Source organism: Rhinolophus ferrumequinum, chromosome 7, assembly GCF_004115265.2.
Source record: "Rhinolophus ferrumequinum isolate MPI-CBG mRhiFer1 chromosome 7, mRhiFer1_v1.p, whole genome shotgun sequence".
Lineage (NCBI taxonomy): Eukaryota > Metazoa > Chordata > Mammalia > Chiroptera > Rhinolophidae > Rhinolophus > Rhinolophus ferrumequinum.
This window is the reverse complement of record NC_046290.1, coordinates 23,758,451-23,779,444: the sequence shown is the minus strand read 5'-3', so window position 1 is coordinate 23,779,444 and position 20,994 is coordinate 23,758,451. Positions and strand designations below refer to the sequence as shown.

Sequence of the window (20,994 nt, the reverse complement as noted above, 5' to 3'; positions counted from 1 at the left end):
GCAGACTTGAAGGTGTTTACAGAAATTGAAAGTTCCAGCAGTACATTTCCATGGACTCATTAGCAGTTCCTGTTATCCCTTTAGATTTCCCATGAATATCCATGCAGTATAAACCTCTGCTTTGAGCTTTGAATGACAAAGCAGCAGAAGTCAGATATATGATGACTGTAACGTCAGGACTCCTTTTCAGAATCCCTGCTTTGGTCACTCTTATTCAAAGCGACTCTGTTGCCATTTCTTGCCACCTCTTTATGCTAATTAGCCCGGCCCACGCGGCACCTCCTCCTTCCAGCTTCCCTTAAGAACTGCTCACTGTCAGCTGTCACAGAGGGTAACTCGGACCAGGCTTAGAAATCATAATCCTTGATTTAACTCGACAGCACTTTTTCTCCCCTTGTGTTTGTATTACTCTAGCAGTCCTCTCTAAATACTCAGAGCATTCGATTTCACGTCAGAAGAAGGAGTTAAAAAATGCCCAAGCTGTAATCTGTTAGACATAGTTACTTTGTAGGATTTTACACTATAAGGGGGAAAGTTTCAACGTGCTTTGAAATGAAAGAAGAATTAAGTTGTGTTTTTATCTAAATGAATTGGCATCTTTATATGTAGGGGAAGTTATATTGGTAAATGTTTATTTCAAGAATCATGGCTGGGAAACATTTGGCAGTTTATTAGAGAAGTAAATGTTTTTCACACAAGGACAGGATCTGCATGTACGCCTGTGGTTCTGGGTGTCTGGTGAAGACCGTTTTAGGTGACTGGTGGAGGGAGGGAAATGCCCTAGTGATACTGGAGCCACAGCCATGTCTGCCTTACACAGAGAAGGCTGCAGCCACCTGTTCAACCGTTTGCACACCTGTAGACTGAAGCATCTGGAGGACGAGCGACAGCCAGGTGAGTCAGTCAGGCTAATGAGTCATGTGTTCTGTGACCTCCTGGCCATTTGCATTTCTGGAAGAATGGTGGGCTGGGGAAATACCTGGGGAATCTGTGGTAGTGAAATGCTTTGCAATCTTCCATTTAAACTCTGAGATTAGCCATAAGGGTGATGCATAAGGGTAAATTAACTTGGACTCACTACTGGTCTCCAGAGGACTGTGGAAGACTATCAAGAAAGCATATTACTTGGAGTTGTCATACGGAAACGTATGTGCTTAAACTTCTAGCCACTGCCATTTTTCTACAGTATGCTAGGTTTTGTGTAATTCCAAATGCCTGTCCGGGCAGGGTTGGATCAGCTACGGGGCGAATTTGCTGAGAGTAGCTTTAAATTAGCCTGGAACTCTCTCCTCTGTCCTACCACTAATGGTGCACTTTTAGACTTCAAGTGTAAGCTTAAGTTTGTCTGGATCTCTGGCTCATTCATTTGTGGGCAAAGTAAATATATTCTTGTCTCTTTCCCTTTTATGGTCCAGGAACAGCTGGAGACAGACAGGGAAAAGTGCCACATTTCACAGGATGGGTACTCATGTGCACTAAGCTCTCTACCTTGTAGCCATTTTCACCATCAGTCTTTTTTTAAAATTTCGAGTTCACTACCCAGCCAGCTGCATCAGTTGGTGGCAGTTGGATGATGCAAATAGATAAGATGATGGCTCCAATTCATTCTGTCAGGGACAGCAAAGGACACTTGTAGAAAAGGTTGGGTGCTGTCACAGATGATATCATCACCTCCCAGAGGTTAAGGATTTACTCCACACATTTCTAACTTCTCCTGAATAACCTGTGATGGATCTGTTTATGTATGGATCTGGGCTACGAGCTCTTTATTTAGTTTTCCGTAGACTCACTGTTAGATGTCAATGGCATGGAGAGTGTTAGCTAGAGAGCTGAAACATGTCATTTCCAAGGTGGCATCTGTGTGACTGTGTCAGGCTGCCTCCCTGCATCTGGACGTTATGCTATAGGCTTAACATAGTGTGGGTAGAAAATACTTCATATTAAATGAAAACAGAGAAAACTTTTAAGACCATTCTGTGCCATCAGGGCTCATGTAAATTATTTTAAACTAACTGCCTTTGAACGTCAAGTCCTGGAATGTGCCAGGGTTTAATCATACACTGTAAAATATTCTTGCTCCCTTATTAGTAAATAATCCTAATTCATCATAGGTTTGTTTGTTTGTTTGTTTGCTGCTCATTTTCTTTGAAATGTTTAAAGCTACCCGCCCCCACCCCCAATTGCTGATATAATATTTGTTATATAAGATTTGCTAGGGGGAGCATAAAAGAGATGGTAAAAATCACCTGTAAAGATCAGAACCCCAGAATAGTTGCTATTAGCATTTGAATGTGTAGTCTTCTAGCCTTTTTTTCTATACACATGGGCAGATTATTCTTTTGCATGATTTTTAAACAAAAATAGACTTGCTGTGTACATAGTGTTTTGTAAGCGGCTTTTAACTTAGCGATAGACTATGAACAATTTTCCATGTCATCATATATTCTTCTACAACCTTATTTTTAACAGTTGAATACTATTCCTTCATATGGATATAGCAAAATTCTTCAGGCAATTCCCTACTGTCAAGACATTTTGTGGATTTCCAATTTTTCACTATTACAAACAACACTGTGTTTAACATAAACTAATGGATAAATAGTTACAGAGATAAGATTATTTTCTTAGGACTCATGCTTAGAGGTGAAACTGTGGCATCAAAGAATATGCATGTTTTTAAGTTACTTGTTTTGCCAAATGGCCCTCTTATCAGCAGTGTAGGGATATAGTCTCAGTATACTGGGTATTATTTTAAAAATTCTTTTCCAATTGTATAAGTAGAAAATGGTATCCCCCTCTTGTGTTAATTTAAGGAGGCTGGAGGAATGGTCTCTCCCTTACGGCTATTGCCAGAGCAGCCTGGAAATATCATCATGATGACATGCTTCCCAAAATACCAACAAGGCTAAAAGTCTAGTCTCCTTTCTCAGACTGGAGCTTTTGCCTAGAATGTTAAAAGCAGCCATATTCTTCCACAGCTGAGTCTCAAAATATCTGCCCACATAAACCACAATACATAAAGTTGTGAAGCATGCTAATGCAATCCAGACTGACCATTGACTGCTACAAGGAATGTCTTCTGGAAATCTGAGCTGACAAGTGACACTGGGCAGGATTTGCCATGCTGCTAAATAGCATCCCAGTAACTGTCCCAAAGTTTCAAAGTATTCATTCAGTGCAGTGGCCCCGATTTCCCCCCAAGCTATATTTGTACCTGCTCTTATGCAAAGTTCAGCAAAAGTCCAAAGAAGCAAAGCCATTAGTTTGAGAGAGTAAGATCTGGCTGTGGATTTATTCACTGAAGCATTCTGGGTTTGTGGCTTTGGCCGACCCCCAACCAGACCAAGGTTCCAGCTCTTTTATTTAGTATACAGACCATGATTAATTGACATTTAACTCTTCAGAGGGCATGGCCAGATTCAACACATGTATACTTTCTAACCCTCCATGCGATATGCTGAAGTGCTTAATGTTAACTCTGAGATATTTAACTCTCTCCACCGAGGCACTCACAATATGTACTTTTTGGGTGATCACATAGATAAAAGTAATTTATTCTCCAGCAATTATTGGGACAATGACTATGGGCAAACCACTGTGCCAGATGCTGGGCATGTAATTTAACCTAAGCCAATTGAGTCAAGGTTTCCAGTCCACATGGAGTTATAATCTCTGGCAACAAATGCTATGCCAGTGCAGAGCAGAATCCAGTAGGCTTCTTTCCTACTTGTTGCTGTTTTGTAGTTTCTTCTATGACATTCTGACCCCAATTCTCTGACACTGATTGGGTGTCCTACAATTCAATTTGATTCTGACTACTCAGAGTTAGCAAAGACTCCGGAACTTAAGGGTTCAGTCTCAGAAGACTGCCCCACTTCAAATGCCAACTACAAATTACACGTGTCTCCAAGCTACCCACACTTTTGCCTGGACAACCACAAATTTAAGGTTTCCCATGATCCTCTCAGGTCTGATAATTTTCTGGAACGGCTCACAGAACTCAAGAAAGTTCTGTACTTAAAATCACTGTTTTATTATAAAGGATACAAATGAACAGTCAAATGAAGAGATCCCTAAGGAAAGGTCTAAGAGGCTCTTGAGTACAGGAGCTCTGGTTCCCATGGAGTTAGGGCATACCACGCTACCAGTGCATCAGAAAGTTCATGAACCAGGAAGCTCCACTAATCTCCATGACCAGAGTTTTTATATGGGATTTCATTATGTAGGCATGACTGATTAAATCATTGGCTATAACTGAACTCAATCTCAGACCCTCTGGCCTCCCTGGAGGGTCAGAGTTGGAAGTTCCTACCCTCTCCATATGTGCATAGTCCATATGTGGCCAGCTCCTGTTGAAACTATCTAAGGACTCACCCTGAGTTGTCTCATTAGCATAACAAAGACACACAACTATCAGTCAGGAAGTTCAAAGGGTTTTTGAAATTCTGTGTAAGAAATGAGAGGCAAAGACCAGAAATACGTTTTATTATATCACACTTTGGCCATGAGTTTCTGAATGTGTTCTGTTTTTAATATCAAGACAGTTTTCTGGACGTCAAGGAATGTACACACAGAAGTCAAGAAACACAGACTAACACCCTCAACCATTTATTTATTCAATGCATTTTTACTGAATACCTACCAAGTACTGGATGCTCTATGAGACCCTGGAAATGCGAAGATGATTTTCTCCCAAGGTTGTTTTCTATCATGTCTTTTCTGAGGAGTTCAGTAATACGAATTAAGCTAATGATACTTTTTCAACTTTTTTGGGTGAGAGAAAAAATTATTCGATTTCATAGTATTCTGGCTTTACTGCATTTATCTGATGATGTTTGTATTTTAGCCATACTCCTTTAGAGGGTTTTAGAAGGCACTGAATCTAGCTGAGAACTTAGGAGCAATAAATATAAAAGCTAAGCTGGTGCCTAGTTACTGTGCCATCAAACTTGATCCGAATCTAAGCCAGAGAAATCAAATTACATTTAGATTGTTGTGAAAGCACTATTTCCCTTAAGTATATTCTGTGAACATTTGTGGATGCACTTAATTTAGAACTCTTAAAGAATTTGTATTGGGGATGACGATACAGCCGTGAGAAAGGGAACCTAGCAGTATTGTACACAACTATATAAAGCTTTTTTTATGAAAAGATAACATGAGAAAAATATACATGTATGCTTCTTAAAATACATTTGTTTTAGCTTTCCTTTTTTGTGATTCTAAAGTCATGATACTGCATAGACAACATGAAATCTTTTGGGTGATACATAGTTAAATGAACTAAGATTAGAGGAAGAAGACCACATATTTCTGTTTTTCTTCCGCTAAAAAGGAGCCTTAGAGACGCTCAAATGACTTTTGTTCTATCTGCAAAGCCATTATTGGCATTTAAAGGCACAGATTGGTAGAAACAAATATAGACCATTTAAAAATAATTAGAAACGGGGAGAATTCATGTTCTATTAGACTTTATCATGTTCAAGCTTGCGCCCAGGACAGGAATCTTTTCCATAACAATCCTCCCTAATAATTGGCACATATGTGAGGATTTGGAAAATATGTATAATGACTTAAACTTCATTTTCCCACCTCATACTCATGAGAATGGCTGCTATCAAAAAAATAGAAAATAACAAGTGTTGGCAAGAATGTGGAGAAATTAGAACTCTTATGCACTGTTGGTGGGAATGTAAAATGGTGCATCTGCTGTAAGGCAGTTCCTTAAAATTACTGTATGATCCAGCAATTCTACTTTTGAATATATACCCAAAAGAAGTGAAAGCAGGGACTCAAACAGATACTGATACACCAGTGTTCATACCAGCACTATTCACAACAGACAAAAAGGTCTATTGACAAATGACTGGATAAACAAAACGTGGTATGTACATACGATGGAATTTCTTCAGCCTTAAAAAGAAAGGAAATTCTGACATACGCTACAACATGGATGAACCATGAGGACATTATACTAAGTGGAATGAGCCAGCCACAGAAAGATAAACACTGTGTGACTCTACTAATATAAGGTATCTAGAGTAGTCATTCATAGAGACAGAAAGCACAATGGTGAGTTACTGTTTAATGGTACAGAGTTTTCGTTTTGCAAGATGAAAAGAGTTCTGAAGATTAACTACACAACATTGTGAATGCAGTTAACACTACTGAAATGTACATTTAAAAATAATTACGGTGGTAAATTTTATGGTACATGTATTCTACCACAATTTTTTTTTAAAGCCATAGCTGCTCAAAGTTACCCCTAGTTACATTTCTGAAATTGGACTTAAAAAAAAAAAAAAACCCTTCATTTTCATTTTTCTTACATCACTTATGTAAAAACTCCAAAAGAATTTGGAATAGAAGGGAACTTCTTCAACCTGATAAAGAACTTTTACAAAAAACTGACAGCTAATATAGTATTTTCACTATTGGTCAAAGACATAACACTTTCTTATGAAGATCAGGAAGAAAACTATAATCATTTCTATTCAACATTATGGAATAGGACTGGAGGTCCTAGCCAGTATACTAAGTTAAGAAAAAGAAATAAAAGGCTTATGTGTTGAAAAGGAAGTGGTAAAACTATCTTTATTCACAGATGATTGATAGTGTAGAAAAATCCTTAAGTGTCTCCTAAAAAAATACAAGACCTAATAAATTAGTTTACCAAGGCCACAGGATAACAGCATACAAAGTAGTCAACACACACACACACACACACACACACACACACACACACACAAAAGTATTTCAATATATTAGCAAAAAATAATTGGAAATTAAAAGTTTAAAGTATTCTTCTAATAGAAAAAAAAGGAAATACTTATGGATTAATTGAACAAAATATGTGCAAGACTTGTACACTTAAAACAAATAAACATTGCAGAGAGAAGCTAAAGAAGATTGACCTAAATACACGACTTGGAAGGCTCAATATTAGTAAGATGTCAATCCTCTCAAAATTGATCTACAGAGTCAAAGCCATCCCAGTCAGAATTCCAACAGACTTTTTTTTTTTAATTGACAAGCCAACTTAAAATTTAAAAGGAAATGTAAATGACCTAGAATAGCTAAATCAATTTTGAAAACGAAGAACAAAGTTGACAACTTACACATTTGGATTTCAAGGTATAATAATCAAGATGGTATAATATTGGTATAAGGAAAACTGCTCATTGGAACAGAAGAGGGAGCCCGGAAATCGACCCATTCATACATATATGATCAGATAATTTCTGACAAAGATACCAAGGTAATTCAAAGGGGGAAAAATAGTCTTTCCTGTCATGGTCCTGGAACAAATGGATAAACACATTACTAAAACTGAAGCTCATTACCTACCATGCACAAAAATTAATTTGAGATGGAATATGACTAGAATACAACAGCTAAATCTATAAAGCTTCTAGGAGAAAACACAGGAAAATGTTTTCACAAAATTAGATTAGGCAGTTTTAGGACAGAACAAAAAGTTCTAATCCTAAAAAATAGATAAACTATCAAGATTAAAAAGTATCAATTCTTTAAAGAAACTAATAAAAGAGAAGACTGTAGGAAAATATTTATGACACATTGATCTGATAAAGGATTTGTGATCAAAATATGTAAAGAACTCAGCATAAACAATTTGATTAAAACATGGGCAAATGATCTGGCAGACACTTCAAAAAGGATGTAAAAAGGGCCAATAAGCACATCAAAAAATGCTCAATATAATTAGTCATTAAGGAAATGCATATTAAAACCACTGAGATACCACATCACATCATCAGCATGGCTAAAATTTAAAATACTGATGACACTATGTGTTGGGGAGAATGTGGAGCAACCAGAACTCCCACTCACTGCTGTGAAATGGTGTGACCACTTTGGAAAATAGTCTGAAAGTTTCTTATATAGTCAAGTCTACACCTACCTGGTCATCTAGCAATTCCATTGTTAGACATTTTCCCAACAGAAATAAAGATGAGATAGCCATAAAAAACTTGCACAATAATGTTCACAGAAGTCTGTATTCCTATGAGCTCCAACATGTGAACAACCCAAGTGTTTTTAAGCAGGTAAATGGATAAGAAAATGGTGATATATTCATACACCAGAATGCTACTCAGTAGTAGAAAGAAATGAATTTCTGACGCATGTAATCACGTGGATGAATCTTAAATGTGTACAGCACTTTGGGGGTGAAGACAAGAGGCTGACCTTGTGGGATGAAGGAGCAAGATCGTGGCACGTGTAACACACACTCCAGTGTGCCACCACACGTGGCTAGTGTGCTCCAGCAATAGAGTGCATTTTAATCCTTGTTGATGTGCTGTGTATGGAAGGCCATGTACTGAGGGTGCTGTGCGGAGCTTAGACGGTAAGTTCCGCTAGGGAACCTATAAGATCCCTTTCAAAACTAAGGTTCTATGATTTGCCCATGATTATTTCATTCACGTTGATCAGGTACAAGTTCTTTGAGTAAGCTGGGTTTATGCCTGGACCACACCACAGCACTAATATATCACTTTTAAACAAAGCACATTTGTAAAGTGTCTGTCCTATGTCAGACACTGTTTTAAGCACTTTTCTTATGTTAGCTCATTTCTTTACAAAAGCCTCATGAGGTAGACAATGTCAAGATCTCATGGCTGGAGTCTTCAGCCAAGATGCTAACCCAAGAAATCCGATTCCAGAGCCTGTGCTTTAACCCATGTTCACTTCCTCTTAAGGGGCATAAAATATATGCTCAGCTAAGTAAAGGGCCTGAGTAGATGGCTGGCCTCTGAACTCAGTTTGTGGTTCAGTTGTTTAAAATGTGTTGTTATTGATGTCACCCATTAATTTCTATGTAAACTACTAACAACATTTGACTGTCTCCCAAAACGGTGTATTTGATGCCAAATAGGTGAGAATATACAGCTGTATCAGTGTAAACACATCAGCCTAGAGCAAGTGGCCTGCTTCTAGGCTAAACAGAATCATTTAAATTTAAATGACTGCACAGTCTACCTGTCTTACACTGCATGCAGTGTGAAAGTTAGTGATGTGTCACTTTTGGAACTGGGCCGGTGTGGCCTTGGAGAGATGGTTTGAGTTTTAACAAAAGAAGCAAGCAGTATCCAAAACCCCTAATTTAAAAGGGGCTAAATAATAGTCATTATTATATTTGACTTTTTTATTTAAACTAAAGACTACTCAAAGTACTGGCTCAATGATTGTATTAAATCATTAACTTGACTTGAAATCTTAACATTAGGCAAGATAAATTTCACACCTGTGTTTATTTTTCATGAAATCTGTTGGTAAATCTGGCATAATATCCAAAAGCCAAGATTAAAAGTGCAGTAAATACTTGTGTTTAGCAAGAAACTGCATTTCTTCTGCCCAATGACCAGATATCTCACCCTCTGTGGATGACAGTAAACAAGCAAGAGGTCATAGGAGTAAGATCCATACTTTTAACAAGGGATGAGAATCCGAAGATATCTTTTGATACTAACTAAAGCAACATCAAAAGAGCATATAAATCACGCATCTGTGAGTTGAGCCAGGAGGACAGGTGTTAAATTGGAACCAAGGAGACCTATACATTCAAACAGGCGAGAGAGGGAAGAGCTTTTGTAAGCGCCCTGTATCACTGTAGGATGGGCTTCAGGTCCTGAAAGGACCCCAGACTGACAGGACACAAATTCTTTTCCCTCAGCAGATTCCAAGAAACTACCAGATCTCCGAAAACTACAGCTCAGTAACTTGATCATTCCTCTGTAGTAGGGATCCAGCTAGGTGGAGACACCATACTTCAGACCTCTGTAATGACTGGTTTAAGTAATTGGCACCAGATCTTTTCTTGTGGTGATAAAAGGAGGTAATTCATAACAAGTTGGGTTGTTGCCATCTAGAGAGAAAAAAGTAAGGAGAAAGTCTTCGAGTGTTGGAAATGGACCATTTTGGTCTGCAAAGAAATTAAGTTGCAGGTAAAGATTTGTGTGTATGTTTTTATAAGCTGAGAATGGGTCAGGCACATAAGCAGCCCTACAGATTATGAGGTTCTGTTTGTTTAACAAGATCCAACTTTGTTGTAAGGAGCTTCATTCTCAAGTGTGGATTCAAGTTTTGGTGTTATTTGCCACGTTTTCTTTTTGAAAACTGAATAAGCTAGAATTAGTGAGTAGTAGGATGTTTGGATAGTGGGAGAAAGCCCACTATTTAGTAGTAGCTACTAAGTTGCTTTAGAGGGACTGGTAGAAAACAGCTAGCTACAAATTTAATGGGAAAAATATAGAAGACAAATCTGCAAAAAACACCATCATCCATGTGCCGAACTTCTGTCTGTCTTTGTGAACATTGTTCACATTTTAAGGCTTAAACTCACAATGTTGTTATTGTCCATTACCAAGTTCACCGCAGGGAATTAATGCTTCCTAAATAAATCAATATTTTCTTGCCAAGAAGTCCATCCACGTGATTGATCTTCATAAGTCCCTGAATAGTAGGGCTCCAAAGACCACATAGTACAATTGATTTTACATATTAGAAAACTGAAACCAGAGGACAGAAGTAACCTATTCAAAGTTAGTAGCTAATGCAGAAATCTGCGACTACATCTCCAACTATATCCATCTAAGAATTTTATGACATAAGGGCCATCATTGTTCAAAGTTTCTGAAATGGTTTTAAAAAATTAAAACTAGATAAACGAAGTTTTATCTCATTTTGTAAAATATTCATAAAAGAGTATTTTGTAGAAAGATTATTACATACCTGGTATATAATAATCCTAATATTAACCACATAGTGAAAATGATGAGTATATAAGGGAGGAGAGAAAGGAGAAATGGGAAGAGTCCTTTCTCTCCTCCCTTATATACTGGCATATATGTGTATATAAGGGAAGGGAAATATGTGTAGGGAGGCAAGAAAGGTGGGTGTTAGTGAGAAATATGGAGCCAAATGGAAGCAAAGAAAGGAGGAAGAGACAAATGAGGAAAAGATGACTTTTACAAAAAGGTCCAAAATGTGGTACATAACATACAATAGAATATTATTCAGCCTTAACAAGGAATGAAATTCTGATATGTGCCACAACATGGATGAACCTTGAAAACGTTATGCTAAGTGAAATGAGTCAGACACAAAAAGATAAATATTGTATGATTCCACTTATGTGAGGTAACTAGAATAGTCCGATCATAGAATCAGATAGTAGAATAGTGGTCACCGAGGGCTGGGGGGAGAGTAGAATGGAGAGTTAGAGTTTAATGGGTACAGAATTTGGGATGATGAAAAGGTTCTCTAGATGGATGGTGGTAATAGTTAACACATCAATGTGAATATACCTACTGCACTGGACTATACATTCAAAACATTTACAATGGTAAATTTTATGTTAGGTATATCTTCCCACAATAAAAAAAAAAGACATCACATAATTACAGTATCTCCTCTAATCTTTTTGTCTTGTCATAATACTTCAATGATCATGATAGCCTGAAAGAAAGAAAATAAATATACAAAAGAGTGTTCTCAGTTTTCCTGAGAATTTTTCAAGTCATATAAATGTATAAAAACGGAAAGTTTTTCTCTTGTAATTTTCTTTAGCATGATGAACAAAATGTTTCTGGTAAGGTTTACAAATTGCTACCTGGCTTTTACTCCTCCCAAACTAGTTCTAAATCAGTGCAATAACTGTCTGTGGAGAACCACCTCCAGCAGGCAGCTGGTTATTCTTGCTCCATCTCTGTGCCCCAAGGGCCAGCAGGCCATTTCAGTGAAGGTGAACATCAGCCTGCTAGGCTCTGTGAGTGCCCGAGAGGAGAATGAGGCCCAGGCCTTCCGGCCTGTGAGCACCTTGAGTGGCAGCTCTGCTCCTTTCTTCCTGCCTACACCTCCGAGTTCTTGTTCTGAGTGGAAAAACATCCATTTATTCCTGTGGAAATGGGAAAACAAGGAGCGTCTTCTCCTGCTTGCTCAAAGGCTCAGGACAAACGGGAATAAGTTTTAGGAAAAGTGATTTGGAATTGGGAGAAGTTGCGACCAAGTTTCTCCATGTGTCCTTGGAATCAATGAAGAAATTTAAAAATAAAGTGCTTCTTTACTGAAGAGAAAGAGCTTAAATGTACCTGAATCGGGTATATGAAGCTACATATCAGCTATATAGACTTATGAGTAGTCTTCGTGAAGAGTGATTTAATTCTTACTAATAGGATTAGGTTGTGTCAAAATCACCGCTAATGTAGCAATACAGAAAACACTAGAGAATTGCTTAAAATTAACTCTAAGGACACCATTTTAAATCTGTGCATTGCCTACTCAATATTATCTTCAACATGCTGTGAAACCTAGACTCTTATTTCCTCCTTCCTCAGCAGAATGGAGAGACCCATTTCTAACATAGGGAAGCATTTTCACACTGCATGTTATTCTGAGGGGAAAACATGTGATTTATAAATGCTGTCAAATAAAATATGTATTTCCAAATGGTATTGAGTTGACCAAGCACATCTCAGGACATAGTTTGCATCTTTATTACCTCATGGGCATCAGTGAAGGAATAGTGTCGAGCAAGCATGAACAGCTCTTGCTGGCATTATCCATCCACAAATCCCATATTTGCATTTGCTGCTCCTAAACATATTCAAGAAAGCAAAGATTGCAAGTAACTGTCACAAAAGCACACAGTAGTTTCATTTACAGATAAATCTAATAACACCTTCAAATTATGCAGAAATGGGTATGCTCTGTCAAAAGCAATACTTTCTTCTGAGTTATTTTTGCCAGTGGCTGAAAAAAATTTCGACATGGAGATTTTGAATTGCTAGATTCCTCTTTAGAGTCACATACAGAAAATGGTAAGAATAAGTGAAGCATCGTGCAGTGTTTACAGATGGCAAAAGTACGGGAAGATTCACACAGCCTGGCATCACACCGCAACCAGGCTTGTACAGACCATGGAAGCAGGAGAGCTTTCATAGCCAGAGCAGACCACAACTTCAGAAGAGAAGAAGCTGTAAAATAGTCATTTACCTACCAATAGAAACCAGGAGGTTGTCTTTCTCACAGAAAAAAAGCATGAGATTGGAGTCTGCTCTCTTGTGTTTTAGTCCCAGATCTCGAAGTCCTAACTGTGTGACCTTGGGCACATTTTGTAATTTTAGAGCCTTAGTTCTCTCGTGATGCAAGAGTTTAATAACTTACCTCTTGAGGATCATATAATGTAGTAAGAGCTGCAGTTCACTGAGCATTTTGAATGTGCATTTTACCTAATTACCTTGCTTACTCCTTACAACAATTCTATGAAGTACGTCCTAATATCCCCATTTTACAGAGCAGGAAACCTGGGTTCAGTGGGATCAAATGTCCTGCTCTAGCTCACAATTAGTAAATTGAGGAGTTGGAATTTGAATCCAGGTCTGTTTTTCAGCAAAGCTTAGATTTTTAAAATTATGTATTCTGGCTCCTACTTGCCATTCATTAAGTCACCGAAGACTAATATATTTAAATATGTTTTATAATAGGTAAAATATGATGTAAGTATAAGATTTTATATTAAGCCCATATATAAAAGAAGCATCATGGGATATCAATAGGGTCTAACTTTTCATACTTCTTCAGGTCATATTAAGTTAAATATTTCAAAAGGCAAAAGGGTAAAAACTAGTCATGACATGTATAAGCATGTCATATGGTAGCTATTGTTTTTATGAGGAAAGAACAAAGAAATAATTTAAAGAGTAGTGTTTTGACATTGGAACAATAGTAAAATTTAATGGACTGTGCTATGATGTCTTTTTAAAAAGTCACTGATCACTTCCAAACATAGCGCAGACTGCACATGATGACCGTATCATTTGGGATCAAGTACAGAACACTCTCCAAACTATAAAGCCACTTTCTTCCATCATCACTGCATTTTGATGGATAGTGATTTTGCCAGAGGTTCTATACCAAATGATTTAATTAAAGTTCTCTGTTTTTTTGAATCTGTGAACTTCTGTATTTATAAAGACATTAGTGAAGTAAAGGACTTTAAGAAATGAGAATTTTTCTTCAATTATTGCTGCTGCAAATCTCCAGATTCAAAAATGCAAATGAAATGAAGTCACCGGCGATAACCCATTACCACACGTGTGTGACTGGATTATAAATTCAGCAGCATAGTTTGGATCTGAAGTTAGAGGGAGAGGGCATCCAACACAGAATTTTCCAGGGGCTTGGTCCTACCTCCAGGAGTGTGGCAAGGTCTATGCTTCATACGACCTCTGAATCTTCTCGCTTCTTGTTCACGTCAGAATCTTTTATTATCTCTATGCATTGGGCCTTCGTTTTTCAAAATTGATCTGTGCCTAGATCTAGACTCATGTACAAACAAGTGGAGGAAAGCGTCTAGATTCTTTGGAACTTAAAATGAATAGATCCCTTGATAATTATGGATTAGACAAAGTTCTGAGTGATGATGGTTGCATTCAATGAACTCAGAGTTTTGTCATCATCTCTGATTTCCTATTCTGAAACGATTCCCATGCTGAAAATGAGTGATTTCTTTATCAGCATGGTATTGACGAGAACAGGAATAACTTTCCTTGTTTTATTCTGATGTTGACTCGTTTTTGTCTCTGTGTGTGCCTCTCATGATGAATTAAAACTAGAAATGCTAGATTTCTTAGAGTTGGCAGTTTATAACTTCATTTCCAACAAAAACTTAGAGCAGTTCGAAAAATTCAGAATTGCATTGAAAAGGGCGAGTGTTTTCCCCTTTTATTTCATATACTATAGTTATAGTACACAAAATTGTTTGTAACTTCAGCAGGGATGACCAGGGCTGGACTCATTCCAGCAGGTTCCATTCATCTTGTGTCTCAAGCTGAGCTCGTGCTTTGTGAGGCAGCCTGGAAACTTCTTGTGTAAACTGCCTCATGTCCTGGTTATTTTACCTTCAAGTCGGTACAAAATACCTCACACACTAGGAACAAGATTGTTCACAGTTTAATGTCACTCTGTGGCCCTACCATCCCCTTCTTTAAAGACATACTTTTTAAATATTTTTATGGGTAATTTGTGGTTTATTTCATTCCTTTTGAATTTTTTACAGAGTTCCTCCGTATATGTCTAGAAATAAGTGCAGAATGTCCCATGCTTGTGGTTCTCTCATGAATTGGTCCAGATTCCTTTTTCTTCTGGGCTACAATTTGCCCTTTCTTAAACTATCTTAGAATATTTTCATATAGTTCTGAGTTTTTGTTTGTTCTTTTTTTGAAAAAACAAAAAATTAAAATTGTAATTCAGACACTCTGTGTCTCCTTTTCCTGGGGCTCCATACAGAGATTAAGGTCACCAGCTATGATTTGTCTATATTTTCTACAGAAGATACCATTTTCTACATTTGAGACTTCAGATCTTTCCAAATTCTTGTTGAAGAATCTTAGTACTATGACAAATGTTTTTGATGTAGTTTGTGGTTCCAGGATAAATTTTTGCTTTGCAGAAATGAACGTCTTAATTAACAGTAAATAATTTCAAGCAGAGACATTTTCTTACTTTTTTTTTTCCCCAGGAAGAACAGTCAGATTTCAGGTACATTGAATCATTAACAGTCCTAGTGTGTGGTTTGCAGTGCAATTATTTTCTTGTTAATTGTCAGGTTACTCAGAATACCTAGAGATTTAGTCACTGATTCCAGGAGTTTCCACTGCCATCTTCCTAAATTTGGTTTCAGTCGAGAGAAACCTGGAGGTGCTGAGAAGAGTGCTTCTCAAATATATATGCAAATCACCCGGAGTTCATGTAAAACGCAGGTCCTGATTCAGTAGGTCTGAGGTGGGGTTGGCGAGTCTGCATTTCTGGCAAGTTCTCAGTAAATGCTGCTGCTCTGTCTGGATCACATTTTGAGGAGCAAGGATCTCTCAGGCTATTTATGGGCCAAGGCCTAAATTCAGAAATTTCTTGATGTTAAAAGAAAAAAAGAATATGAAAGAAACATGCTCAACAAGGGGAAATGAGAAGAAAACTAGGGGGCAAGAATAAGGTAATGAGTGAAAGGAAGAAGAAAGGCTTTGAGAAACAAGAGGCATTTCTTCCAGAACTAACAGGAGTATCAAGGTGACCACATATAGCATAGGACTAGAGAGGAGGAGGGATGAGAATCTCACTTTTATTGAATGTCTTCTGTGCAACCTGTATTTTGACATATCTCTGTTTATGTACGTATGGATGGATGGATGGATGTGTATGTCTGGATATAGATAGAGGTATGTATATATACCAAGGATGGGTGGTTAGATAGGTAGATAGATGATTGATAGATAGATAGATAATAGATAGTCAGATAGTCTGCTTTCTTCCAAAAAGGTTTGAGGAGGAAGTTGTACTAATAGCTCTCACATGCACACATTGTTTCAATCCTAACAACCCTTTAAAAATATATACAGAAAGAGAGGAAAAATCTGAGGCATGGAGTAATTTTTTTTTTTTTAGCACAGCTCTAGGACTGTGACGTCAGAGCTCCAAAACCCATACTTTGACCCGTCAGAGAGCTGGACACAAGTGAAGGAGGGTGAAGAGGCTAAGGGCATAGAGGACAGCGGTGGAGACGGGGGTGAGACAGTGCACCAGGAGAAGAAATTAGAGAAGAGGATGTGGCGGAGACACATAGATAAGTCCAGGAAGAAGGAGAGAGGAAAATGCAGGGCCTGCCAAGGCTGCAGTCCAAGTGGATAATTCCAGTCCTGCTTGCAGTTAGACGTGACCCATTTGGCAGCACCTACCTCTCTGCAGCAGGGCTATTGTCATTCTCTTTTGTGCCAAGACTGTTTTCACAACTGTTTTGTCCCTGGCTAGAGTTGTTTGGTTCTAGCAAGTGTAGAGAACTCACTTTTCACCTTCCCTAAACTACCAAAGCAGCAAGAAGGAGTCTGCAGGACTCTATGTGGGAGAAGTTGCGTAGCAGAAACTTGGGGCCCCTGGAAACTGGCTCCCATTCCCACGGGGACTCTGAGCTGCAGGTACTCCATCCTCAATCTCTTCCTTCCCTTATGGATATGCTTTTGGCTCAGTAGAGCCTTTCAAATGTCCTCCTCTGAGATGATTCATCAAGAAAATCCTCCAGTTAGTTTCCTAGTTGAAATAGGTTTATTTGTTAGAGATCGAGTACCAATTGAACATGTGGAAATAAAGGGTAAGGATGAGACCTGACAACCCACCCAAAGTTTGGGGGAATAATTAGGGCACATATTAGAATAGAAAAAAAAAGAAGTTTATATTTACTGTTACCACTGACCATTAGAGCACTTTAGAATCCTGAAGAACAGAGCTCTTACATATATGCATAATTTTCTACCTGAATTCTTGTCTGGAAACTTGGAGGAGTATTTTGAGTAAAAGTGAAGGACAAGAACATGAAATGCCTCTCAAAAGTTTAAAAGGAATTGTAAAGAGCAGATCTTCAGTTATTCTGGGGGAGTTTCCATTGCATTCTGAACTCATCTTGCTTACACCTTTATTTCCATATATTTTTATGCAAAGAAGAGTTAGGCCCAAGAAATAAAATATTGTATGCCAATAGGCAGTATAACTTAACAAAAAGTCTATTTTTGGCAAGGAACATGAGATTTCTCCTTTAATTATGACCCTATTTTTTAATTTAATTTTTATTTTTTAAAATTTATATATTTTCATGTGGCTTAAGGGATCAAATGGTTCTACAAGATTTTTGGAAAAAACAACAGTCTCCTTCTTGCCCATTTCTTTGCACCCTCTTTTCTTGGTCCCCAGAGGCAATAGCATCCAACTCTCATAGCTTTCTTTAGGTCAGGCTCAGTGATATTTCTTCCTTTTTTTTTTTTTTCTTTCTCATTCAGGCACTATTGATTTACCACTACGGAGAATTTATATCCCCTCCACAGATTTCTCTGGACCCTGCAATCACTATCACCAAGCACTTGTATACTTTTTTTTTTTTGAAGGAGGGTGCAGCTCAAATTTGCCCATGGTGGGATCGAACCGGCAACCTTGGTGTTAGTAGCAACATGCTCTAAGCAGCTGAGCTAACCGGCCACCCATATGCATACTTTCTATTCCCCCATCTTTCCAAAATCAATGTATCTTAAAATTGATTAGATCAATATCCAGTATTGACATCACTGTGACTGTGAAACCACTGCAATTATTTCACAACAGTTCCACTTAAGATTCATGATTCCTTTCTTGCCCAACTTTTTGTTTTCCCTGGATTTAATAATTGTGTCATATTTTTGTTCTCTTTTCTTAGTTCTCCATCTATTTATTATCAGTCAAACCCCAAACTCTCCTTCAGTCACCTAAATATCCTTTCAAAATATTTGATGACTTGAGATACTCAACTGGTTTTTGTCCCGTCTTTTTGGAGACTTCTTTCCCGGAGTCTTTTCAGGGACAACACCTATCTGTGATTGGAGTGCCGCTGTCATTCTGGGATATGCCCTCACCGTCATCCCAGAGACTGCCTTTATCTCTCTTGTTTCCTGGATCCTGTTTCTTGCATCCTTAGTTTACTGACTCTTTTGGTAGAGCATCTCTTCTGGAAGCATCCTGAGAATGGGTCTGTGTGTGATATGTATTTTGAGATCTTGCAGTCTCGATAGTTTATATTAGTATATAATTCTAGACTAGAAATCATTCCCCTCAGAGTGTTAAAAGCATTGCCCCTTTGATTTCTAATTTCCAGTGTTGTTGAGAAACTTAGCGCATTCTGATTCCTGACCCTTAGTATGTGACCTTTTTTTACTCCCTTCTTGGTGCTATTAGGACCTTTTCTTTGTCCTCAGTGTTCTAAGATTTCATGATGTTCATTGGTAGGGGTCTATTTTTATGTATTGTCCTGAACAGTGGACGGGCTCTTTCAATCTGTAAATGTATGTCTTTCAATTTGGGGAAATTTCAAAGTCTAATTTCTAAAAGCTTATTCTTGTGCTGTTGTTCTTTTTTTAAAAAATAGCATTCTGTTTTTGCTTCATGGATGTTTCATTTTTATAAGGAATATATGTGTGTGTGTGTATATGTATATTATATACAGAGGGTGCCAAAAACATGTATACACATTTTCAGGAAAAAACTATTAAAATTGTAATACTCAATATATACTGATAACAAAGGATAAAAGCAAGTCACGTTTGACTTCTGCAATTACAAGAGGTGCTCAAAGTGGTTACCATCAGCATCCAGACACTTCTGACTAGGGCAAACTACTGCTTGAGCAACACTGACCAAAGTGTCCATTTGTATACATCTTTTTGGCACCCCCCCGTGTGTGTGTGTGTGTGTGTGTGTGTGTGTACATATGTATATGTGTGTGTGTATATATATATATATATATATATATATATATACATATATACATGTCTGAAAAAGACATGTAGTCTTTTTCATCCAATTTACTTTCCTCCTATTTACTCATTTAATCTCTGCATTTTATGTCTGGTGATCCTTGACCGCCAGCCTTGTATTTAAGAAAAGGGCACTCATTAAAAGCTGATTGGCAGCGATGTGTACCTGAGTTGGGGAAGTCATCATCTGGGTGACCATTCATTGGGGAATTCCTTTGTCAATATCTTTAAGTCTTTTCTTTTGTGTTGGTTAGACTCTCCAGGGAAAAATCTTCTAATTTCCTGCCTGGAGGAGATAAACCTTCCTGGCAGCATTCTGTGAACAGTGTAGAAAGAGAGCTAAGGGCCCCAACACTTTGTATGCATAGTAGGGAGAATACTGGCTCTCTCTAACGATGTCTGTGTCCTAATGCCCAGAACCTGTGAATGTGTATCTTCGATGGTAAAAGAAACCTTGCAGGTGTGATTAAGCTAAGGATCTTGAAATGGGGAGATTACCCTGGATTATTCAAGTGGACCTAATGCAATCACAAAACTAAGCAAAGAAGGATTGGCACCAGTCAGAGGCAAAGGAGATAGGACAGCTGCAGAGACTGGAGGATGTGGGACCACAGACCACAGAGTGAGACGGCCTGTAGAAGCCGGAAAAGGCGAGGCAGTGGGTTCTCTCCTGAGTCCAGCCCGTTTTAGACTCGGAGCTCCAGACTGTAAAGTAACAAATCTGTACTGTTTTAAACCACTAAGCTTGTGGTAATATGTTATAGCAACAAGGGAAATTAATATAGTATGTAAGCTTTCACCGAATCCCCTTTTTTTCATTATAGAAATGAAATGGCGCCTGATGTTTTATCTTTTCCATGGAATAACCGTCCAGTCTTCTGCTGGGGTAGAGGGGGACAGACAGTTGCTTTGTTGCTGCATAGATAAAACTTCTTCTTTTCAGCCAGACATCACCTCTGACTCCAGAAGTACTTAGCAATACCAATTCCTGGACTTTTGGTGGTTCTCTGGTGGGATAAACTATGTTGCTTTTGGGCGTCCCTACTGATAACTTAAGGTTCACTTTTCCTGGTGTAAGTCAGTTACGACTCATCCTTTCCCTTTGCAGCTTCCCAAATTTTTTCTTGCTATTATTTGTCTTCTGTTTTCCTTGTCTTTGTGGTGTCTTCCCTAACCACCCCTCCCCCATCAAAACAAATAAACCCAACCCTTTATTGTTATTTCATTGTGATTTGCAGGAGGGAGTAGAAGTGCTTGTCAATCAACTTTGACAAAGTTTCAAAAATATAAGTGCCATTATTTTTATACTGCTTTCTCCTTGGCACGGTGCTGAATTATATATGGTATACATTTAGAACATGATAGTTTATAGGTCAAGTTGTATATGATATATGTCACAATGACAGGTGGGAGTTAAGATCAATAATTCTGTAGGAGGGAGGCTGGGTTTAATTAAAAGTTTTGCCACTTACTAGAGGCGTGACTTTGAGAAAGTCACTGAGAGCTTTAGTTTCCTCATCTGTAAATAAGTATCTGTAAATATGGTAGAAACCATCTTTAACCCATAAAGTGACTAAAATTAAACTAGACAAGATGATGGATAAAAGCCTTTGGCCCACAGCGTACCTCCATTGTGGAGCAGAATGAC

General features: G+C 38.0%; 1 protein-coding gene across 3 annotated transcripts in view; it reads left to right on the top strand.

The window, feature by feature from the left end:
- The first annotated feature begins 247 nt into the window (after positions 1 to 247).
- RANBP3L (RAN binding protein 3 like) overlaps positions 248 to 20,994 on the top strand; it is a 45,360-nt gene continuing 24,613 nt past the window's right edge. Inside the window, exon 1 of one of the 3 annotated variants that reach the window (XM_033111127.1) lies at positions 248 to 894. In XM_033111127.1, the coding sequence (XP_032967018.1) occupies positions 804 to 894 (91 nt within the window). In that variant the 5' untranslated portion in view covers positions 248 to 803. The remainder of the gene's footprint in view (positions 895 to 20,994) is intronic. The other 2 variants (XM_033111128.1, XM_033111125.1) reach the window with 2 other exon arrangements.